The sequence below is a fragment of the Daucus carota genome, chromosome 2 (assembly GCF_001625215.2).
Source record: "Daucus carota subsp. sativus chromosome 2, DH1 v3.0, whole genome shotgun sequence".
NCBI lineage: Eukaryota > Viridiplantae > Streptophyta > Magnoliopsida > Apiales > Apiaceae > Daucus > Daucus carota.
Window position 1 is genome coordinate 49,232,612 of NC_030382.2, and position 21,047 is coordinate 49,253,658.

A 21,047-nucleotide genomic window follows, 5' to 3' on the forward strand; every position below is an offset into this window, starting at 1 on the left:
ATTTTTCTTTTGCAAACGAAAATTTCAACCGTTTGGGTGAGCTTAAAATAAGTGTTTTTTGCTTAAAATAAAAAAGTGAAGTAGGATGCAGAAGCAAGTTAAGACTTATAAGTGATTAAACTGTTTGGGAAATAAGCAGAAGTCCTGAAACAAAAACTAGTAATCATAACTTCTTTTAAGTGCTTCTTATTTTTTGCACAAACGGTACAAATAAGTGCTTATAACTTATAAACCCGGAAGTCAGCTTATTGTGGTCAGCCAAACACCACCCATATTTAAATTTTTATTTACAAAAATAAAATTTTAAAAATAAGTAGCTATGCAGTCAATGGACCTTAAAGTGAGTGACCGAAGTTAACGAAATCAATCTAATTTGGGATGGAGGGACTACAACAATGAGTTGAATTTCTGAAGCCATGCCAACTATGCATCCCAAGAATAATTGTGGGAGTCCATGATAAACAACTAACTGCCAAAAGTTCCAAATTGATAGTATTCATTTCAATCCACCAATCTTTGCAATACTTTTAAGAGCACTTTGATGATGCATCTTATATTGCCTTGTGAAGTTAACCATAGCCAGTGCTGCAAGTTATTTGTGTGTTTGGAAGAAGACTAGTAAAACAAACTAAAATTAATATCAGCTCCCATTGTAAGTTGCAAGAAAGATTTGATTTACAATTTAAGAGTACAGTTCTATCTTTGGGCTGTCACGCGTGATTTATCCGCGTCTTCTAAATCTCTGGAGTCCAACTTTGTAGCCAACAGTTTTGAGGTCTTCTTGAACTTGAGCTCGGAAATCAGAATAAGAAAAGGGCATATAACTCGGGCTCTGGATTAATGTATCATCTTCTGGGAATACAAAGTAGCCCATTGATAGTCGTTCTCTGTATCTGTTCAACTTCACTCTGTGTTTCACACTCTTGTACTTGTCATCACTTATGGCCTGCTCAACATACACCAAGTCAAATAATGCATCATGACTATATAAATCTAGTTCGTCACATTAACAAAAGCACATGAGCTAAATCTTATTTTCAAGTAATGTTACAGGTTTTGATGCGTGTGTTCTACAGGAGGCAGAGGCGGGGTTTGAATTTATTGATTGTATGTCCGATGGGACAAATGTAACATTTAAGGGAGCAGAGATTAGAAATACCTGCATCATATCACCAAGATTGACAATGAGAGTGTTGGGAACAGGATGAACATGATGCCAATGACCATGTCTATAGAATTCAAGGCCACCAACTAAATCTTGATTCAATATTGAAATGATTGAGCTATCCGTGTGGACATCCATGCCCCATGATGTTTCATTGGGTTGCACCAATGCAGGGTATCTATAGACACGTATGAAGCCCGTTGATAGCGAAAGGTAAGATGAACATCTTCTGGAATCATCCAGCTTCCCCTGATCTAGCCTATCTGTAATTGCTTTATAAATCGCTTCTGCAAGTCTGGACTGGTGACTCCCGTATTCTTGAATCAAATATCTATGAACACAGAGACATAAACACATGCAATTCATTTCATGTCACTACATGACAAACGTAACAAACTACCACTTGCTCATACTGCACACACAGTTTGGTGTTTTTATTCGACTTTGAACACATTCGCAAACATACAGGCTATCAGCACATGTTGCCTGGAACTATATTAAGGTCTTCCAAAAAATCCGATTTGAATGTAAATAATCTGAGAGATATAATTCTGACTTTGTAATTGGCAGACAGGAATAAAATTTCCAGGGAGGCAAGGCAATATCAGATTGTCACTGCATCATATAGTGACATTTAATCCCAGTCTTTCCTCTGGCTAAATATCAAGGCAAGTAGTTTTTACCACAGTGATTACATGCTCCATTAGCAGCCACGCAATAATGCTTATCTATAATGCGAGCTCACGTGGCTAGTTATAATAAGTTAAAAACATATCGTCATTACCTTAACCAAAGATCAATAAGCAAACAAAAAGAACAATAAAGTAACAGAGATCCAACGACCCCTCAATTATTGTTGGAAATAGTTACCTTTTGGTTGAGTGATATGAACTCAAATATATCTCCTACTAATAATCCACCGTTACTGATTTAGTATGTACTTAATGAACGGAGTATCTGATTTCACAAACTCCGTTCATGTTTATGACATCACTTTGGACAAAATGTCCTCTGGATCTTCAGACCAGACCAGAGTGAGATTCTTTTATTTGAAGTTAAATGAAGACTCCCAGTCATGTAACCATGCCTTGCACGTACAAGGCACCATGTGTATTGTTTTTTAGTGGCACTTACAGTGATACTCTACTGATACTCGAAAGCCAATCTCTTGTTATACATAAAGCTATAATGCTAATGCTAGGTTACCACAAAAGGATTCAAATTCATGTGCCAAGCTACAAAAGAGAGAAAAAAGAAGATGTACCTCAAAGAAGTAGACAGTGGATCATCATCCTTGTCCTCTTTATAGGCATGAGAACGCGACGAAAGTTGAGAAAGAGGAACATTGAAGCCTTCCATCCAGTTAACATTCTGCGGTTTCTGCAAAGCCAGGCCGTTTGAGTTAAGGGCAGGAGTGCCCCAGAAATATGTTACAGGAGTACTGCTAAATAGTCTCTGTTTAGTTTCAAAGCTAAAATTGAACACTTTTTTAGAAATATCATCAAGTTGGCTCAAGAGACTAGCTGGAATCCCATGGTTAACCAAACGAAACACTCCCCATTCCGCGCAAGCTTCATGTAGCTGCTCTTGATCAATGCATTGGAAATCTATAACAGGAAGAGTGTCTGAACCAATCAGAGCTTGATCATTACAAACATCTTCTTTTGGCTCAGGGCATAAGGGGTTTTTGGGCTGGCGAAATATGGGAGGATAGGATTCAGAGAAATACAAGGGAGACATGGTCTTGATTTAGCAAGGAACAAAGAGTAGACTTGGTACTATTATAAGTTGTTTGTGCAAGGGGAGAGTGACAAACTGATAGGTTGGTTTTTGTTTTAATGTCTGTTTGTTTCTCTATGGAATATTTGTAGGTTAATACAGAATAGTGGACCACCTCTCTGTCTAAATCTCTCGTTACGTCCATATTCGAATCTCGGTAATCAAATTTGGCACCTCTTAAGACTGTCAATGGACATTGTCTAGAAAAAAAATAGAAAATGGGTGCATGTATATCATTGCTAAATTACACACTTGCATAAGATTAACAAATGACGAGTAAAGAATCTGTCTCGCAATAAAAAATATTCGCTAAACAATGCATCACCCCTATTCTTATTCTTCTAACTCTCGAGTAGTCGAGTGAAATTTCTAGAAAACGCAACATTCTTTGCATGCCACAAATATGAAAACCGTTAAGTAATGAGCACCTTTGCCACACATGTACCCCAAAATTTGGAAATTTGTAAAATTTTCCGTACTTTCAATTTGATTTTCAAAAATACCGGTAAGTGTCAAAATATACAAAATTAAAATAATATTATATTTTAAAAAAAATTTATTCAAATATTTTATTTGTGAAAAAAGTAATTTTAATTTGAATTTCTTCCCACAATTACAAATATTAATTGATAATATATTCATTGTTAAAGTCAATCTTAAGCCAATTTTTTGACCACTTTTAATCAGTGTGGAAAACACGGACAAGATTTAACCAGCGTGCAAATATTAAATATTAATAGATTAATTAATATAAATATATTAATAATTAAAAATTTAATTAATTTGATGAGTTATGAAATAATAAAAAATTATTGAAATTAATTCTCAATTTTCAAAACAATATTTTTAATATAACAATTTGCTAAATTTTTATTTTACTATTCAAATCATATTTAAAAATTCGGCAAATAAAATATTTCAGGACTCCAAAAGAAAAACAAAACCCAAAGCTTGCAGCTAACCGCCTTGGAGAAAAAGAACGAAAAATATACTCTTTTGCGTGTCCGCTCTCTGTTTTTCATCCCCGACGCCCTATTCTCAATCAAAGGTTAGTTAGTTTCTGCTTTGCTTTGAACTTCAATTAGAACCAATACTAGTTTGATGCTTCTGTGTTATGTAATTAAGTGTTTTTGTCTTAATTTGAATTGTTAATAACTTGATATCCTGCGATTTGTTTTTATCTATGTTATGCGATTTGTTTACGCCGTAACATCCGCGTCTATCAGATAAAAGGGTATTTGTGGTTTTTGTAATCTCAGTTGTGGGGTGGAGATGTTATATAAGTTGTTGCTAATTTCACAACTTGTTTTTTTGTTTTCCAAAAGTTTAGGGTTTGATATTCGTGTTTTTTGATATAGAGGGTTTGTAATTTGTCAATTTATGATTGGAGATACTTGTGAACTATGTTGCTCCTATTTTGTTAGTTGGTTAATGTATGAGCTTTTGTGATGATAAAATGCCCCAGATAAATAGGTAGGTTATTTCCGCAATTAGTTGCAACTTGCTTTGTTAGCATAGTGTTTATGAGATCATTATGCTTCTTGGATCAGTAATCAAATAGTGAACTTGTTTTTATGAAATGTTAGGGCTTGATATCGGGTTTTTAAATGTAGGTTTGTTATCTTACTGATGGATAACTGTAGACACGTGCGAGGAAGGTTAGTTCCTATAATACATATGTTTTGAATTGTGATGATGACATACTGTACTGAAACAAGATCCGTTATTCGTAATCAGTTGCAAATTGCTCTTCTTCTATCTTTCTTTTTGCAGTTTAATTGCGGTAATACGAGCTCATTATGCTTATTGGATTATTATTTAAAAGTGGAATTTCATGTTCTACCTTGATATGGAATATATTTATGTATGATGTCAATATGGCTCTGGTTTCTTGAAGTAGCCGACTATGACTCCAATCGGAACACATTGACCCATTAAAGATCATATATGAGATCAAATTAAGACGCAAAAATAGAAAAACGTGTGAAAAAGGACACACACACACACAACCACACATATAAACTTTCTACTTCTGAAATATATGGTGTAGCTACAAGTCTATAGCAATTGCCTTCGAATATGCATAATGCATTTATGAGGACGTGATTATGCATTTTCTCTAAGTTTTGTATCAACATTAATAACTTATAGGCTTTATGTCTTATAGGAAGAAGGAAAGAAGGGGGATTCATTTTAACCCTGTCACGGTTTGCATTCATTACCATCCTTATATTCTTGTATTGGGTCTATCATATAAGTTTAGTCACTGCTCACTAGCAGTGGTGTGTCTCGGATTTGAGCTCTGTTGTGCGCAAAGATATGATATTCCAAGAAATTTTGGTTATTGTTTTACTTATCTTTAAAATACATCTAATATATATTGTTAAATTATACTGTAGACTATACCAAACTATGATTACAATACAAAAAGTACAAATATTTGATAACATTTTGTAGTTCTAAACTCACAAAATAGAAAGGAATTAAAAAGAAGATATGAATAATCAAGTAAAGTACATTTCGTAAGATGGAAAGAAATAAAATGGGTTGAGAAAAGTGGCAGGAAACTAGAGTTGTAAACTATTACTTAACTTGAACAAATAAGCTTTATCTCTTGTTTATACTCTTTGTATTCAGACCGTATGGACAAATTTATACCACATTAGATGAGCAATTTAGTAGTATTATACAAAAAGTCTGGGTACTCGGCGGAACCGTATGCATCTGCCACTGCCCACAAGAGCACCACAAGAGCTGATGTTGACTGCTTGACTCTCTTTTCTTTTATTCTGCTTGTCTAGCATTATTATTTTGCAGCTTTCCCCTTCTATCTTTTGTTTGAAAACTTTAATGAACTAGATTATGTGCATCAATTCTTCATTGTTGAATGTGGCAAGTAATCAAGGATTCGAGGTTTAGCTAAATTGTTCCCTGCAGTTCAAATATTTAACTCTGTAAACATCCTTGATTTTTTTCTCTCAACTGTTCAGGTTTGCTACTTGGGAGTTATTTTTTGAAGACATCTTGTTGCAAGAAGTATGGCCAAACATCATCCTGATTTAGTTATGTGTCGCAAGCAGCCAGGCATTGCTATTGGCCGACTTTGTGAAAAAGATGATGGTAAGTGTGTAATATGTGATTCGTATGTGCGTCCATGCACACTTGTGCGGGTCTGCGATGAATGCAACTATGGGTCCTTCCAAGGTCGATGTGTTATCTGTGGCGGAGTTGGAATTTCTGATGCATATTACTGCAAGGAATGTACGCAGCAAGAGAAAGATCGGGATGGGTGTCCTAAGATTGTGAATTTGGGGAGTGCAAAGACAGATCTTTTCTATGAAAGAAAAAAATATGGTTTCAAAAAAAGATGATAAAGTAATCGGGCAATTGTATGCCAAAGTCTCTGTTCCGAATATTTCGTGCTTCCCAAATATAGCATTTGGTCATTTCAATGCTTGTAATCAATATGTTTTGCTTTAATATTTGTGTTACTGTCTACATTAAAGATTTGAGTCTTAATTGTGGTTTATGGTTTTAAGCCATGATCTATACTCTATAGTCTATACAGCAATGTTATCTGAAGTACTGTAAGTATGTTCCTTCTGCGGCATTAATTTTTCATTGAAATAGTTATTTGCTCCTCAGCGTTCGTCTGGAAGGAAAATATATTCACAATGTTTTTGTTTTTTCTAAACATATTTTTATATACACTTCCTGTTTATTTTCCGAAGATGGAAATTTGTGTTCTAAAGATATGAGGAATACTGTGATATCTAAATCGCGGTAAATGTATACAGTAAGACAAATAATTGAGTATATTTTATCTTATATTCTTTATTTTTTCTGGAAAATACCACAAAATATATTTTTCTGGAAAATACCACAAAATATATATAATATATAATTTTTTTGCATAACCTCAATATATAACAAAAATAACTGAAGTTCAACCATTTAACCAAAATCAAACTAAACTATATAACCTTAAAGATGTATTCGATTGAGATTTTAAATAATTTTATTTATATTTATTTACGAAATCTGAAGATATTCGAGAATGTTTAAAAACTCATTGATAAAAAATTATTCATTAAAATCCTAATCCTAATTGTATACTTAATGGGCTCAAGCCCGTGCTAAAGCCCAGATTCTTAACCGACCGCCATACGATCAATATTACTTCGTTCTACGGCCTGCCTGCCTGCCCTTCTATCGTGCCTGCTCTCTCTCTCTCTCTCTCTCTCTGGCTCAGGTGTGTGTATTTTCTTCTCAAACTTCAATTCTGTTTACGCACTAATAATTCATCTCGTTTTAGCTTTTTATTTAAATTAATTACTAGTCTTGCGATTAAGTTTGGCTACAATTATTGGCGGTGTTTTAAATTTTAGGGTTTAATATTAGGGTTTATTAATGCAGGTTTAGCTTTCAATGAGTGATATATGCGCATACTTGTGAAGAAGATTACTTGCTTTAGTATGTGTTTTGTATTATGAATTCATCATATACAGTAGAAAAATCAGAGCGGTTAGTTTTGTAATTATGAGCTCAATTTGCTTCTTTGATGACTAATTGGGTTTGCTAACTTAATATTGATTTTAGCCTTTGGGACGAATGTGAGCAATTACTTAAACAGAGTAGTATTTATTTTTTGTGAACGTGTGTTTGATAGATATTCCTTATTGTTTGATAACTATTGTTTGTTTTTTGTGAATATGTGTTAGGAGATTCATTACTTCTACATATATTAATATTTTGATGATGCTTATTATCGGAGCTCTTAAAGTTCAGTTGTTTATTGTTCATTGAGACTCGTATTCTATAGGCACTTCTTACTTTTGAATTCTACAAGTACAATGTATCTGTAGTGTTGGACTATTATGCATTTGTTGGTGTTGTGTACTTGTGTTTTATTTGTATCGTACTATTAGTAGTGGACGGTCTGATTGGATTTCATTAGATACAGTTTGATTCATTTAATTGTAGGACATTAATAACTATAATTACCATCCTTATGTTCTCGTATTGTTTCCTGCATATATAAGTTGAAAGTCATTGAGTCTGATGCTGACTTGTCCCCTCTATATGGCTTCTCAGCATTAGGATTTATTTGCTTAAATCTTAGCTTCCGTAACTTTGTTTAAGGCATGGCTGTTTTACAAGAAAGAATACTTAATGTTGTAACTTTTACGTTTTACCCCTCATGTCTTTTGTTTGGAAAGATAAATAAACTGAATGAGATGTTTAAGCTTCCCTATTACGTTATTTGGCAAGCAATTAAGAAAGTCAGATTTTATATTTTGTCGTCCCTGATTGTTCGTCGTGACTTTGCAGGTTGCCACTTGATTATTTTCTGAAGAGATCTTTTTGCGTGAAGAATGGCCAAGCATCACCCCGATTTGATAATGTGTCGAAAGCAGCCGGGTATTGCTATTGGACGACTTTGTGAAAAATGTGATGGAAAGTGTGTAGTATGTGATTCATATGTTCGTCCATGCACACTTGTGAGGGTCTGTGATGAATGCAACTATGGGTCCTTCCAAGGTCGATGTGTTATCTGTGGTGGAGTTGGAATTTCTGATGCATATTACTGCAAGGAATGTACTCAGCAAGAGAAAGATCGGGATGGGTGTCCCAAGATAGTGAATTTGGGAAGCGCAAAAACAGATCTTTTCTACGAACGGAAAAAATATGGTTTTAAAAAGCGATGATAACGTATGCAACTGTTTATTGAACGTACTGGCTTTCTTATTGGCTCCATAAATACAGATGGCTTATTTCAGAACTATGTTTGGCTGCTTGTGTACTTCTATTATGTAGACATTTCAAATTATGAACCATGAATGAGACGCCAATTAGTTGATTATAGATTACTAGTTGGTTTCGGTTAAACTACCTCTTTGGAAAGCAACTATATTTCTAATTTTCTTTAGTCCGTTGCGTTTCCCAGAATTGTTTCATCTACATCTTTTTTTTCGGTTATGCTCCTAGCCTCCTACCCTGTTGCAAAGCTTTATAAGCAGTTTTCATTTCAATACTTATATAGTATGTAAAATAATTTGATTTGTGTTTATGGTATTGTTGTATGCTCATGCCTACTAGTAAGATTGTTAAATATTCATGAACTGAGATTTGATAGCTGGAATAACCAGCAACAAGCCAGTGTGAAGATTATTTTTTTAATTGTCTTCCATATAACCTGAAGTGTGACACTGTAGCGGCTCCTATTGGGAGGAAAATAACCCAAACTCCTCCCAAACAAATTGTTGCAGAACTGCATATTATATAAGTCTTCAGGTTTCTTCTAACGGGTTCATTATTATCTGAAAATACAACTCAGGTGTATCTTTGTATTGCTTTGCGATAGCATTTTTATGAATCATACTTGTTTCTTATTCTATCATGTTTCGCTGACTTTTTATCCATGCTATTCCTCTGCTCTGTAATTTTATTGATCTATTCATTTTAACTTGGAAAGATCAGTCCATGTAATTTAATTTACTATAGAGCATTCTAAGCAGAGTTAGTAGATTTGAATATTTTCTGTTTGTCATTCCTTATTAGAGCTGTGGACTTGTACAACTAGAGAGTAATATAGTACAATTCATAGTTTAGGATAGAGCTGAAAAAAAAGACCGGTCCTAAAAAGCTTATCTGGATAAGCCCGATAAAAAGCCCGGATAAAACCTGGATATGAAAAGCCCGGACCGGTCCAGGTCTGGCCTGCAAGTCCTTACAAGACCTTAATTTTAAAGAAAAAATCGGCACAGCCCGGCCCGATTATAGCCCAGATAAAAGCCTGGCAAGTAAAAGCCCGTTTAACGACAAAAGTCTAGTAAAAGCCCGGATATTTCTGAAAAAACCCCTTTTTCATGTGTTGCAGACGACATAGTATCTTGGCTGAAATGGGGCTATTATATTTCTATATAGATGTATGGGCAGAATGCCATAGCTGTCAATGATTGACACTAGTCACTATATAAGGATCATTACGGAAACTTAATAAGCAGCCCAATACAGACACATCACACAAGGATATATCAACCAACGAAAGGTTTTCTGGCAAGCAGAGGGATATTTCTAGATGGATATATGTAGCGGATAAAAGCCCGGTTAGCCTGGGCTGGTCCACCAGGCTAATGGTAGTCCTTCATTTTTCAGAAATTATCAGGCCCGACCCGGCCCGGTAACAAGAAAAGCCTAGTCCAGGTTTATTTAAAAAAGCCCGGGCTTTTTAAGGACCGGTCCTGGGCCTAGCAGGCCGGTCCTTTTGTTCAGCTCTAGTTTAGGATGGATTACAAGGGTCGAGAACATAAGCACAGGATGATATTTGATTGTTTGTACTTCGCTGCAATGAGAAAGCCGCAAAAATCAGTACAAGGTAATTGTACATGTCACATGCATACCTGTCGGTCCATAATTGTTAGCAAATTAGTATATATTAGTTGTTTGTAATTTGTATAAAGGACTCAAATATCGATTGAATTCACACACAAATTTATGAAACCCGGACACCGAATAGTGCCTTTACACTTCTGACTTCTGAGCGATGGAGCTCTCATAGCATTTATAACATTTCAAGCCCACAACTGAATACATTACCGGACACAAGTCCCAAAGTACTAGCAAATTGGTGTACTTAGAAATTTATGATGCTCAAGCGTGCATGCAAAGAATGTGCCACAACAGCTTTTTGGAACTAATTAGCATTTTCTCATAATTTTTTGAGTGATGCTAGTACACTATATAATCATGAATTATCCGTATCTGTTCCTAAGAAATCTTCCTAGCCGACGGCTTTACACCCTCCAAATGCAAACAACAAATTGGTCAAATACACTGCTTGTCATCAGAGCGTCTTATCTTAAATCTTGTGTACATAAAAGGAGATTAGTGCTTTAGTGGTGGATTAAGCCATGATCGATACAGAAATGGTAGGTACTATGAACGTTCCCAATGTCAAGTTGAAAGCTTTTTAAATTTTATTACGAAATGTGCAATTGTTGGCTTGTGTAAAACTATCTCCTAATTTCATCTAGTGGAAGATGCACATGTTTGTGTCACATACCATATTTGGTAGTTCCACTGTGTAAGAACCTTTCAGGTCACTTTTACAGTACAACATCATTGAACTTTTGAATCACCCGGTCTTGCGTTTATTCTCACATTACACATTAAATTGATCTAAAACTGTTGGCATTAGGTCAAAGTGCTTGATTCGGTGTTCTCTTGAGCACCGTTTTACTTTGGAAATTTAATGCAGAAGGATGAGAAGCATGAAGAAGCAGGAGTAGTTGCGATTTTGCACCATAGCCAGTGGATGCACTGTTTCTGAATGCGCTTTAATGGACGTTTCTCATTGCTGGAACAGAGGAAACCTCATTGATTGTGTGCAATTTTAGGAGGCATTAAAAATGCAGATACCATGTAATGCATGTATGGGTGTTTGACCTATACAAGGTGATAAGTGCAGCTTGCTTACATCACACTAGTGCAATTCCACTTGTTCCGTTGGAAATCAAAGTCGATAAGCTTTGTGCATTCCCCGGAACAGGGTTCTAGGCATGGGGTGCAATAGTCATCCGGAATTTTCATGTCCTTGTGCTCCATTTTCTGGATACAACTAAATTTTCTCTTTTCAGTCGCGTAAAAATTTCAAGGACTCTGTCCCGAACAATGAAGGCTCGTTAGATAGGCGTTGGTCTAATTCAGTGCATACCTGAGCTCTGATAACATGTTAAGTGACCAATTCTCCCACAATCTCAAGATGTTAGGAGAAGGGCTTATTAGTATCATATAAAATTCTAACAATACGGTTATTTGAAAGGCGAGGTATTGGTTATGGATATTTTGGCTGTTGTGATCATAAGATGGTAAGAGGAAGTATGATATCAAGAGAGAAAGCTCTGTTAAGCTATGTTGATTAGTAGTATGAGTTCCCCTTTTTGAGTAAAGCAAGTGACAGCAACAAGCCCTCAAATGCGTTCAGAACTACATATTATTTTAATAATAAGATGAATTTTCAAGAATATTTTTGTATAATTTCAAGTTGCACCCGCATAAGACGAAGTAAAACAGTACGTGAGGGAAGAGAGAGGGAGAGTTTGTTGAATGTCAAAGCATGATGTTTGTAGTTGCAATAACATGTTGCCACGTGCCGCACTATCCAATACCAGCAAAGTGGACTAATTGCCCTTGTTTACTTGTATAAATACAACAAGACATGAGATGGTCTGTCATACAATATCACTTGCATTTCTTCTGTTCTCAAAGATCAACCAAGATGGCGATTCGAGCTCAGTTGTTATTTCTGTGCCTCTTCTTAGTGTTTGCCTCATCATGTTATGCCCGCAACACCATGTTTCTCTCAGGTATGTTCTGCATCCCTCTCTATCGCTTTATTCTCAAAATCACTTCTCGAAAGCACACGACACGACACAACAGTAGTACTACTTACTGGTCATGCAAAATCTCTTGTGTGGACGGAGATCTCTGTATGTTGTTTAACTTGACATTACTAAACTGCGATAGCCAATTGGGAACTCGGTTGCATTTCAGTGATTTATTATGCGGAGAATATGGTAATATCTTATGATTAACATTGATTAACGTGTTAAGAGCTACTAGCAGTGCTAGTTTAATAGGCATGTCTGGTTAACAAAGCTTATAGATTAGGAACTGAACATGTACGGGACATTGATTAGTGTGTGAGTTTAGAGCGTTGTTTGCGTTCAACTCCGTAACGTGATACTTCACGTGCGCCATGCTTAGTGGAAAAACCGTGTCTTTATCGATCTGTCTACAGCACTTAAAGAAAAGAGAAGAGTGTGATCACGTGAATGGCAGTTGTACCAAGTTAATTAAGAGTACTAATTGAAGAGATTAGGATAAAGCCTCTGTCACATACAAAAGTTCATCATCTGTAACTTATGAGCCTGCGAGGGTATCATATTCCTTTCCAGATCGCGTTTTTGATAGGAGGAATATTCCTAATCAAGTGCAATCTTGTTATGGGTTGAGAGTAGCTCAGTGGTAGAGCTATCTGTTTGTCGTCCCCAAGGTCTTGTTTTCGATAACGAGTATCCTTGGACTTTATCAAAAAAAAAAGTGCGATCTTGTTTGTGTATCCTTTAATTAGCAAAATTGAAAAATCTGATGGGTATGTTTATGTATAGCAGGGGAGGAAGTGAAAGTAGGAAGGTCTCTGAAGATGATTGGTGTTGATGACTACAGTGACGCCACAGCTAACCACGGTCACGATCCCAGAAACAAACCTGGAGGCGGCAATGGCAATGGCCACAGGACCCATGACATCCCGTAGCCTAATCATTTGTTTCTCTAGCTACATCTATCTATCTAGCTACATATATGACTCCTCGTAGAATTCATTTGTCGAATAAATGTTTCCTTGAACTAAAAGAGACTATTATTGTACTTTAAGTACTTGTGTAACCAATAAAAATCGTAGTTACTGCAATGTGCGGTAATGATTAAATGTTCACAACCCAGAGTTTATATTGCAACTTTACTCAACACGTCTTCGTTGAGCGATGATGGTGGAATGTGGATGCATGCATGCAGCTGCTGCCGATCTCTGCACGTTTTGGAACTTCACTAATTTTTGCTTGACTTTAGTTATTAAATTGAACAAGGCTGAGATTTGTATCAAGTCAATGTAATGTAATCTATAAGTTTTGGTTGTAGTTGTCAACGGATAACCCAAGAAAACTCAAATTCAAGTTTATTTATTAATCTTTTTGTACATTACTCAACTCATATATGTTGGTATTATATAGTTACGGACCCAACCCTAATGAAAATTTTGAAACAACACACAATTAGAAGATATAACGGGTCGTTTGAGTGAATTTAAACTAAGTGTTTTTTTGCTTAAAATAAAGAAGTGAATTAAAAATTAGAAGCAAGTTAAGACTTATAAGTGATTAAAATATTTGAAAAAAAAATTAAAAGTCATGAAATAAAAGCTAAGAGCAAGTCCAACAGGTTACCTATCTCATTATTTATTAATAATATAAAATAATGAATCCTAGTGAGTGTTAGTGATTTAGGTAATCTATTTTTAGTGTCAACTCCAATAACAATCCCTATATTTGTTCTCCTAGAATTATTTTAATAATAAATTTGAGAGAGAGAAGGGAAAAGAGAGGGAAAAGACAAAGAGAGAAGGAGAGAGATGATTATTTTATTCATAAATATTAAATAGATAATGACTGGGGGTTACTCATAAATAGGTAATATCTGTCTAGAAGATTTGAGGTTGTGCTAGTGATTTAAGTAACTACCAGGAGAGTGTTGGAGTGCTTTTTTTTAGTACATTACCTAAATGCGAGTTTAGGAGCAAGTTTAGGTAACCATAAAACTGTTTGGCTGAGCTTTCTTTATCGTCAAAAATAAAATAAAATAATATGACAAAATCTTACGAGTAGTCGACTCATTCACTCTTTGATAAATAACGGTATAAATTTTGTATGACGTTAAGTAATTAAGAAAAAGTATTCTTTATCTGTGGTCTTTGGACGAGTTTGGGGCCAACCAATTTTAAAAGACTAACATAAACAGATATGACCTACGAGAAGTCGAGAACAACATATTCTTCGATAGATGTTGTGTTCATTAACAATAAAATAGAGTGGGAGAGTAGAATAAAATGTTGATAAGAAAATAATATCATAAATTTATGATTACGTTTATGCTTAAAAAAAACACCTTGTAAAAAGACTTTTTCAACATAAGAAGCTGAATTCCTGCTCAAAACTCGATTCATTCAACACCTGGACATAGCAGTAGCCCAGCCAAGAAAATATAAAATGTCCAGAATGTTGACCACATAGTCAAACTACTATACGATTGCTATTACGTATCATGATAATATCACCATTATTTCGCATTCGGTATTGTTTTATTCACTTGAATAATCTAATTTCGGTACTTCCCCTCCTCTTCAACAGAAACCCTTTTAACTCAAAATTTAGATTTGTTTTGTAAAAATAATGTGCCACATTTTTCATTTTCATACGATATACTAAAATATTATTATGCTCCATGAGTTTTTGAACAATAACATACTTATCGAAGCCGCCATGGCCTACACATGCACACACAATAATTCAGTAGGTGTCCCCTGCAGACTCTGATCATCCCCCTTACTCCTTTAGTTCCGGTCAATATTCACACACAACACAATACTTGTTTCTTACAGAACAAAAACTAAACAAACTCATACTAGTACCATACGTATGATTCGCTTAAACCCTCGTTTCTTGTTATAAACCCTTTTCTGTAGGTTTATTAATATATACATACACTCCTCCAATTTTCTTGATCCGCCATGTATAGATTCAAGAAGCTCCTTCATGTCCCCACCATCAAACACACACTGGCCCACCATCAAACACCCGCACTCTCTCTCCTCGCCCGCCACCTCAGCACCGCCGCGCCGCCCGCACTGGGCCCCACGAAGCCGGACCAGAAGCCGAGGATGGTGGTGTTGGGATCAGGGTGGGGGGCGTGTAGGTTAATGAAAGAGATCGACACTAAACAATACGACATCGTTTGTGTGTCTCCCAGGAATCACATGGTGTTTACTCCTCTTTTGGCTTCTACTTGTGTGGGCACTCTTGAGTTTCGGTCGGTTGCTGAGCCCATTGGTCGGATCCAACCCGCCATTTCTAGAGAACCCGGCTCGTTCTTTTTTCTCGCCAATTGTTCTGCTGTTGATACTCAGAAACATGAGGTTTTACTTTATCTTTTTTTGATAATTTTTTGGTCTTTTAATTGCTGTTGATATCGATGCATGATCTTTGAGAGTTAATTATCAATTAGGTCAGTTGCTAATATCGAATTTCGAATTAGATAACAAAATTTTGGTCTCATTTGCATCATTTATATCAAATTAAGTTATATCTTGGTCAATTTGTGTGAAGTTATGTCAAAATAAGCTTTTCTTTTGTTATATTATATGACATGAACTTGACGTGAACTTGTACACAGGGCAATTTGATGATAAGATAATAAAAAATCAAAAAGAAAAGATTAGAGAAATTTACAAAAATAGAGATTGAATTCAATGAAAAAGGAAGATGAGTACGTGTTTAGTCAGAAAAACTGATGTAGTCACAAAAATGGGTTATGCTTATTCAGGAAAATTTTAATTGTCAATTTTTTCATTTGAAGAAAATTTTAAAATTAATACAATGTAACTTTATTTAACGAATTGATGCAGAAGAAACGGAAAATTTGTCGATGATCCACTTGATATATTTAAACAAAAAAAGTGATATATTTGATAATTAACCCTAATCTTTGATGTGGAGTGCACAACAGTGATGCATACTATTAATATACTCTGTATTTTCGAACTTGTTTGGTTATTTTTTTATGAAATATATGTTTCTTGGATCAAATATAATGTTAAGGATTTTTTATGCGGTTACTTATTGATAAATGGCTTGTATCTGGGGATGAATAATATAAGAAGGAAAATCGTGGAGTCGTTATTAGTACTTGTGTATATAATAAAAGATTGTCTCTTGAACTTGCGCAACTTAGTTTTTAGGGAATATATATTAGAATTTTTTATCCTCTTTTTTAAAATCAGAATATTTTGATACTACAAATCTACAATTACTAAATGATAAGTGGCTATGTTTCTATTAATTAGGTGTATTCTTTGTAGCATAATTGTAAGAACATGAGAACTTTGGGTAATTTTTAATGCGCGTGACAAGATATATTACTCCAACTGTTAGGGGCTGTTTTTTTGTTGGGTTGGAAATTTGGATGTAATGAGGGTGATGTTATTGTAGGTGCATTGCCGAACTGTGACAGATGGAGTACAGAACCTTGATCCATGGGACTTTAAAGTTTCATATGATAAGTTGGTCATAGCATCCGGATCAGAGGCATCTACTTTTGGAATAAAGGGTGTAAAAGAGCATGCAATATTCCTTCGTGAAGTTCATCATGCTCAGGAAATCAGGAGGAAGTTACTACTTAACTTGATGTTGTCCGATGTACCTGGTAAGTTGTTGACAACTAAAAAATATTTACGAGTTTAATGTGATGTCCATTTGCAAGTTCATATGCCGATGTGTATACTGGAGCTGGACTTGGTATTATAGATCCTTCAGAAAAAAATGCAAAAGTTAGCATCAAGATACATCTAGTGTCTCTTGACCCTATATCCAAATCAATGACATGAATTCTTGCTAACTGTTCCTGACAATAGTAGCATGAATCCCTCAACTTTCATTTACCGATGTGTTATAATGCAGGTGTTAGTGAAGAAGAAAAGTGTAGGCTTTTACATGTTGTTGTTGTTGGAGGTGGTCCTACTGGAGTTGAGTTTAGTGGTGAACTTAGTGATTTTATCATGAGAGATGTTCGTCAAGGATATGCTCATGTGAAAGACTATATCCATGTTACACTGATTGAGGTTTGCTGATACTTCTATTTTATCGACATCTTAGTAGTCGTCTTAAATTAACTTAGTCTGAAAATGCTCTCCATTATCCTCTACTTCTTTGTGAAAATTACTGTTGGCCGATTGCAGTTAGTAATCTGTTCTATATATCTGTGCAAAAAATCTATAAATCTTAAAAAATTATTCACTTTTCAGGCAAATGAGATACTGTCGTCTTTTGATGATCGTCTTCGGACATACGCAACTAGTCACTTGACCAAGGTGAGTTAAGCGTCACTCTAAAGAAACCCCAAGGGTCTGTTTGCTAACTTTGGTGTCTAAAGGCTGTTAGAAAATAGACACTTACCGAAGCCATTTAACATGTGTTTTGTTATTTTGTGTACAAGAGAAAAGTAAAAGCAATGAACTATATACTGTTAAATTGTTTTGCATGCGGAGTTTGACAGTGAATCTTAGAGGCTGATATACTTATTTCAACTTATAGAGCCCGCAATGATCTTTTAGTTCCTCTGCAAATGAAGAAAATGCAACTATCACATTGTTGTGCATATTATGGCTAGTATTAGTTACTAACCGTTTTCAGATAAAACAACTCTTAAGTTTAGCTTCCTTTTGATGCATTCCTTAACATTTTGCTCTTCTTAAATTTTCAATTTATATGTTTTTGCATCTTAGTAATGTAGGGGTTGCATCATTTGCGCCTTAATATATTTTATATTTTGCTTTTTAAATAAGTTCATTTGTTCCAGGCTGGAGTTCGTCTTGTTCGTGGAATTGTGAAAGAGGTTCATCCTCAGAAAATAGTGCTTACTGACGGAACTGATGTTCCTTATGGTCTGTTAGTATGGTCTACTGGTGTTGGTCCTTCGCCATTCGTGCAAGCACTTGATCTTCCAAAGGCTCCTGGTGGGAGGCAAGTTTTTAATTTTGTATCAAATGTATGCTTGGTGCAAGTTTGAGTGTGAACACAATTTTAAAAATGCACGTTCAGCAATAAGGCTTTCTAATTTGCTTATTGCTGTATCAAGATGTAGTATCTTCTTTTGGCATTAAATTGGTTAATTAAATTCTGTAGCCCGGTTTCTGCCTTTTAGGTTTCCATAAACATTAATGTCCGAGATTTTCAAAATTATGCGGGGGTTGATAAATGTAATTTACCCTTCTTTACTCACTCTTGACAAGAAGTGCACAGATTTCTGGAGAATGTATTCAGCCTGGTCCCCTATCTATGTTTTTGCATTTGTGTTTGCTAAAAAAGAATGTTATCATAGTGCACAGTCGGTGGTAAAGGTGCTCTTACATATAGCAACTTTAAAAAAAAGGGAACTTATCATAGTGTATTATTCTTTAGAATTGGAGTTGATGAATGGCTGCGCGTGCCCTCCGTGCCAGATGTGTTCTCAGTTGGCGATTGCTGCGGGTATCTTGAAAGTACAGGAAAGCATGTTCTTCCATCTTTGGCTCAGGCAAGTTCATAGAACTGTTTGATTGGAGTAATGGAGATCGATATATGTGTGCCATTTAAGGGTTGTCTGATTTGTGGTTTTCTTGAAGGAAAAATATTCTATTATTCAGCCTATTGAACCAGAAGTCTAAAACCTTATGGCACCCCTCTGAATATGTTTGCATATTTGCCTTTATAGTATATAAATGTAAACATACGTGTGTTTTCATGTTAAATCGAATAATCAATATTTGTCTGCAGTATATTGAAGTTCAATTCATATGCAAGAGACAGTTTAGTTTATTAATCACCTTACTGGATATTCTTGTAAAGTTCAATAGTTGGCTGGTTGGTCAATCTGCCAGAACTCTACTGTGGTTGCTATTTAATGTGCTTTTAGTAACCTTTATTCTATTGGCTAATTAGTTAGCAGTTGTTTCTTTGCAATCTGACATGTGTGAGCTGATTTGAAAAGGTCGCTGAACGACAAGGGAAATATATGGCCCATTTGCTGAACGTTATTGGCAAAGCTGGAGGAGGTCGTGCAAATGCTGCACAGCAGATTGAACTAGGGGAGCCTTTTGTGTATAAACATTTGGGAAGCATGGCAACAGTTGGCAGCTATAAAGCTCTTGTTGACCTTAGGCAGAGCAAGGTAATGGATACCTTGTAAATTAATCTGTTCTTTTCTGCTACTAACTTTGTGTGGATCCCATGTGTATGTCTATAGGAAGCAAAAGGAGTATCAATGGCAGGGTTTGTTAGCTGGTTTATTTGGCGTTCAGCATATCTCACACGACTTGTAAGCTGGAGGAACAGATTGTACGTTGCAGTGAACTGGGGTACAACATTTATCTTTGGACGTGATATTAACCGAATATAGAGGTATATTCAAATAACCCATCTCCATGCATCTATTTGGCTTTTTTCTTGTCTCTTCTCTATTTGTCAATCATCCTGGCCAAAGGGAACCATTTCCCTTTTATCCGTGTTCCTTCCATACAGAAGATTATCAAAGCACACCTTTTAAACCTGGATCATGAATCTTGTAAATTTCATAATCATTTCTTGCTCCAGAACCATAAATTTCTTTTTTCACAATGCTTATCCTATCTGAGCAGTTGAAGGCTGTGCTGATGTCTGGAATGTTTCATTGTTTTGCTTAAAGTAGATGGAGCTTCATCGGCAAAAACGAAAATAAGATGGGTGACAAACAGCACATGCTAAGATGGAAATAAAACAAGAAGCGGATGTTGCTGTAAACATGTTGTCTTTCAACTATCTTCAATGCTGCTTTAGCTCATTTTTCATTCTGAATTAGGCTTCCTACGCTTTTAATTGTGTTATAACAGAGGTTTTGGTAAATAGTGATTTTTTGGTTGTAAGCGGAAAGATTGTAACTGTTGAGTTTTTAATATTATATCACGAGAAATAAAAGTTCAAGTTCAACTTGTAGCATAGAAATACGTGATTATTATTTTCTGCTGTGCTTGTTTGGGCTAAGCGTAAACTAGATTTTCTTTGTGATGAGGAGCACCAACATCCCCCGTCTTCTGGAGGAGGTTGGACATCAAAAGAGTGGAAGTTATGATTCCATCCACTGTCGCCCCTGTGACACTATAGACTTATATCGACTGTACTCGTAAACATGCCCTGATTTTTTACAATTTTGTGTATTGCTCGTTGATAATTTTAAGTGATTCAATTTAATATATATCCCTTCACTATAATTGTCTTGTTTTACCTTTTAATAATCAAATTAACCAATTTTAGTTGTAAATAAAAATTATTCTTTATAACTTTTAAAAACTAAAATACATATTTTAGAGTAAATCAAAAATACTTTTTAATGATAAAATTTCAAAATATTACACACACACACATATATATATATATATATGCGCGCGCGTAGAAATATATAAGTATTGGTCAAAATTTGGTCAATTTATTAAATGACATCAAAACCAGGTTATTTTGTGGAGGGAATAGATGATATATTAAAATAAATTTAATAATCCGGAAAAGCATTCCAATTCGGTCAATACAGTAACTGAAATCCTGTAGTTAAGCAATTGAGTCGGTAAAAACAAGAATAAGAATTGAACAATTAATTAAATTAAATAATTAAATAAATAATCAAACATCTAACCACAAATCATGAAATAACGAACAAATTTTGTCCTAAAATATTTTTCTCAAATTAGACCAAATAAGCCAGG

At 35.2% G+C, this 21,047-nt stretch overlaps 4 protein-coding genes and 1 long non-coding RNA gene across 11 annotated transcripts; 4 read left to right on the forward strand and 1 right to left on the reverse strand.

Annotated features, from left to right (window-relative positions):
- Window positions 1-616: 616 nt before the first annotated feature.
- Window positions 617-3,005, reverse strand: LOC108206878 (gibberellin 2-beta-dioxygenase 8). Its single transcript, XM_017377307.2, has 3 exons — window positions 2,430-3,005; window positions 1,160-1,496; window positions 617-946 (listed from the first exon to the last, which is right to left on the reverse strand). Exons 1-3 carry the CDS (start codon window positions 2,903-2,905, stop codon window positions 722-724), a joined length of 1,038 nt encoding a protein of 345 aa, XP_017232796.1. The 5' UTR covers window positions 2,906-3,005; the 3' UTR covers window positions 617-721.
- An 865-nt stretch (window positions 3,006-3,870) lies between these two features.
- LOC108206752 (PHD finger-like domain-containing protein 5A) lies at window positions 3,871-6,538 on the forward strand. Of its 3 annotated transcripts, none has more exons than XM_017377146.2 (3): window positions 3,871-3,992; window positions 4,558-4,602; window positions 5,935-6,538. In XM_017377146.2, the coding sequence occupies exon 3, from the start codon at window positions 5,983-5,985 to the stop codon at window positions 6,313-6,315; it is 333 nt and encodes a 110-aa protein (XP_017232635.1). In that variant the 5' UTR covers window positions 3,871-3,992; window positions 4,558-4,602; window positions 5,935-5,982; the 3' UTR covers window positions 6,316-6,538. The 3 variants fall into 3 exon arrangements, with proteins under 3 accessions (XP_017232635.1, XP_017232636.1, XP_063943986.1); XM_064087916.1 differs by lacking the exon at window positions 3,871-3,992 and adding an exon at window positions 4,057-4,417; XM_017377147.2 differs by lacking the exon at window positions 4,558-4,602 and having other exon boundaries at window positions 3,876-3,992.
- A 513-nt stretch (window positions 6,539-7,051) lies between these two features.
- LOC108206664 (PHD finger-like domain-containing protein 5A) lies at window positions 7,052-8,873 on the forward strand. Of its 3 annotated transcripts, none has more exons than XM_017377038.2 (2): window positions 7,052-7,196; window positions 8,276-8,809. In XM_017377038.2, exon 2 carries the CDS (start codon window positions 8,320-8,322, stop codon window positions 8,650-8,652), a length of 333 nt encoding a protein of 110 aa, XP_017232527.1. In that variant the 5' UTR covers window positions 7,052-7,196; window positions 8,276-8,319; the 3' UTR covers window positions 8,653-8,809. The 3 variants fall into 3 exon arrangements, with proteins under 3 accessions (XP_017232527.1, XP_063943987.1, XP_017232528.1); XM_064087917.1 differs by lacking the exon at window positions 7,052-7,196 and adding an exon at window positions 7,361-7,468 and having other exon boundaries at window positions 8,276-8,873; XM_017377039.2 differs by lacking the exon at window positions 7,052-7,196 and adding an exon at window positions 7,393-7,417 and having other exon boundaries at window positions 8,276-8,873.
- A 3,176-nt stretch (window positions 8,874-12,049) lies between these two features.
- On the forward strand, window positions 12,050-13,713 carry LOC108208333 (uncharacterized). The gene is made up of 2 exons (XR_001804292.2): window positions 12,050-12,312; window positions 13,120-13,713. It is a non-coding gene; the product is annotated as an uncharacterized LOC108208333 (long non-coding RNA).
- A 1,302-nt stretch (window positions 13,714-15,015) lies between these two features.
- Window positions 15,016-20,277, forward strand: LOC108209810 (internal alternative NAD(P)H-ubiquinone oxidoreductase A2, mitochondrial-like). 3 transcript variants are annotated; one of them, XM_017380933.2, is made up of 9 exons: window positions 15,016-15,695; window positions 16,768-16,981; window positions 17,236-17,396; window positions 17,580-17,645; window positions 18,134-18,297; window positions 18,736-18,850; window positions 19,304-19,483; window positions 19,559-19,713; window positions 20,000-20,277. In XM_017380933.2, the coding sequence occupies exons 1-8, from the start codon at window positions 15,291-15,293 to the stop codon at window positions 19,709-19,711; spliced, it is 1,458 nt and encodes a 485-aa protein (XP_017236422.1). In that variant the 5' UTR covers window positions 15,016-15,290; the 3' UTR covers window positions 19,712-19,713; window positions 20,000-20,277. The 3 variants fall into 3 exon arrangements, with proteins under 3 accessions (XP_017236422.1, XP_017236423.1, XP_017236424.1); XM_017380934.2 differs by having other exon boundaries at window positions 15,056-15,695; window positions 19,997-20,277; XM_017380935.2 differs by having other exon boundaries at window positions 15,133-15,695; window positions 19,950-20,277.
- Window positions 20,278-21,047: the final 770 nt, after the last annotated feature.

What these genes read in the sequence shown, in the direction of transcription:
- LOC108206878 (XM_017377307.2), bottom strand. Translation starts at nt 2,905, where the DNA reads ATGTCTCCCTTGTATTTCTCTGAATCCTATCCTCCCATATTTCGCCAG. An exon ending in CCACTGTCTACTTCTTTGAG is followed by an intron (nt 1,497 to 2,429) that starts GTACATCTTCTT and finishes CTGTGTTCATAG; the next exon opens with ATATTTGATTCAAGAATACG. An exon ending in ATCTTGGTGATATGATGCAG is followed by an intron (nt 947 to 1,159) that starts GTATTTCTAATC and finishes TATGTTGAGCAG; the next exon opens with GCCATAAGTGATGACAAGTA.
- LOC108209810 (XM_017380933.2), top strand. Translation starts at nt 15,291, where the DNA reads ATGTATAGATTCAAGAAGCTCCTTCATGTCCCCACCATCAAACACACA. An exon ending in TTGATACTCAGAAACATGAG is followed by an intron (nt 15,696 to 16,767) that starts GTTTTACTTTAT and finishes ATGTTATTGTAG; the next exon opens with GTGCATTGCCGAACTGTGAC. An exon ending in TCCATGTTACACTGATTGAG is followed by an intron (nt 17,397 to 17,579) that starts GTTTGCTGATAC and finishes TTCACTTTTCAG; the next exon opens with GCAAATGAGATACTGTCGTC.
- LOC108206752 (XM_017377146.2), top strand. Translation starts at nt 5,983, where the DNA reads ATGGCCAAACATCATCCTGATTTAGTTATGTGTCGCAAGCAGCCAGGC.
- LOC108206664 (XM_017377038.2), top strand. Translation starts at nt 8,320, where the DNA reads ATGGCCAAGCATCACCCCGATTTGATAATGTGTCGAAAGCAGCCGGGT.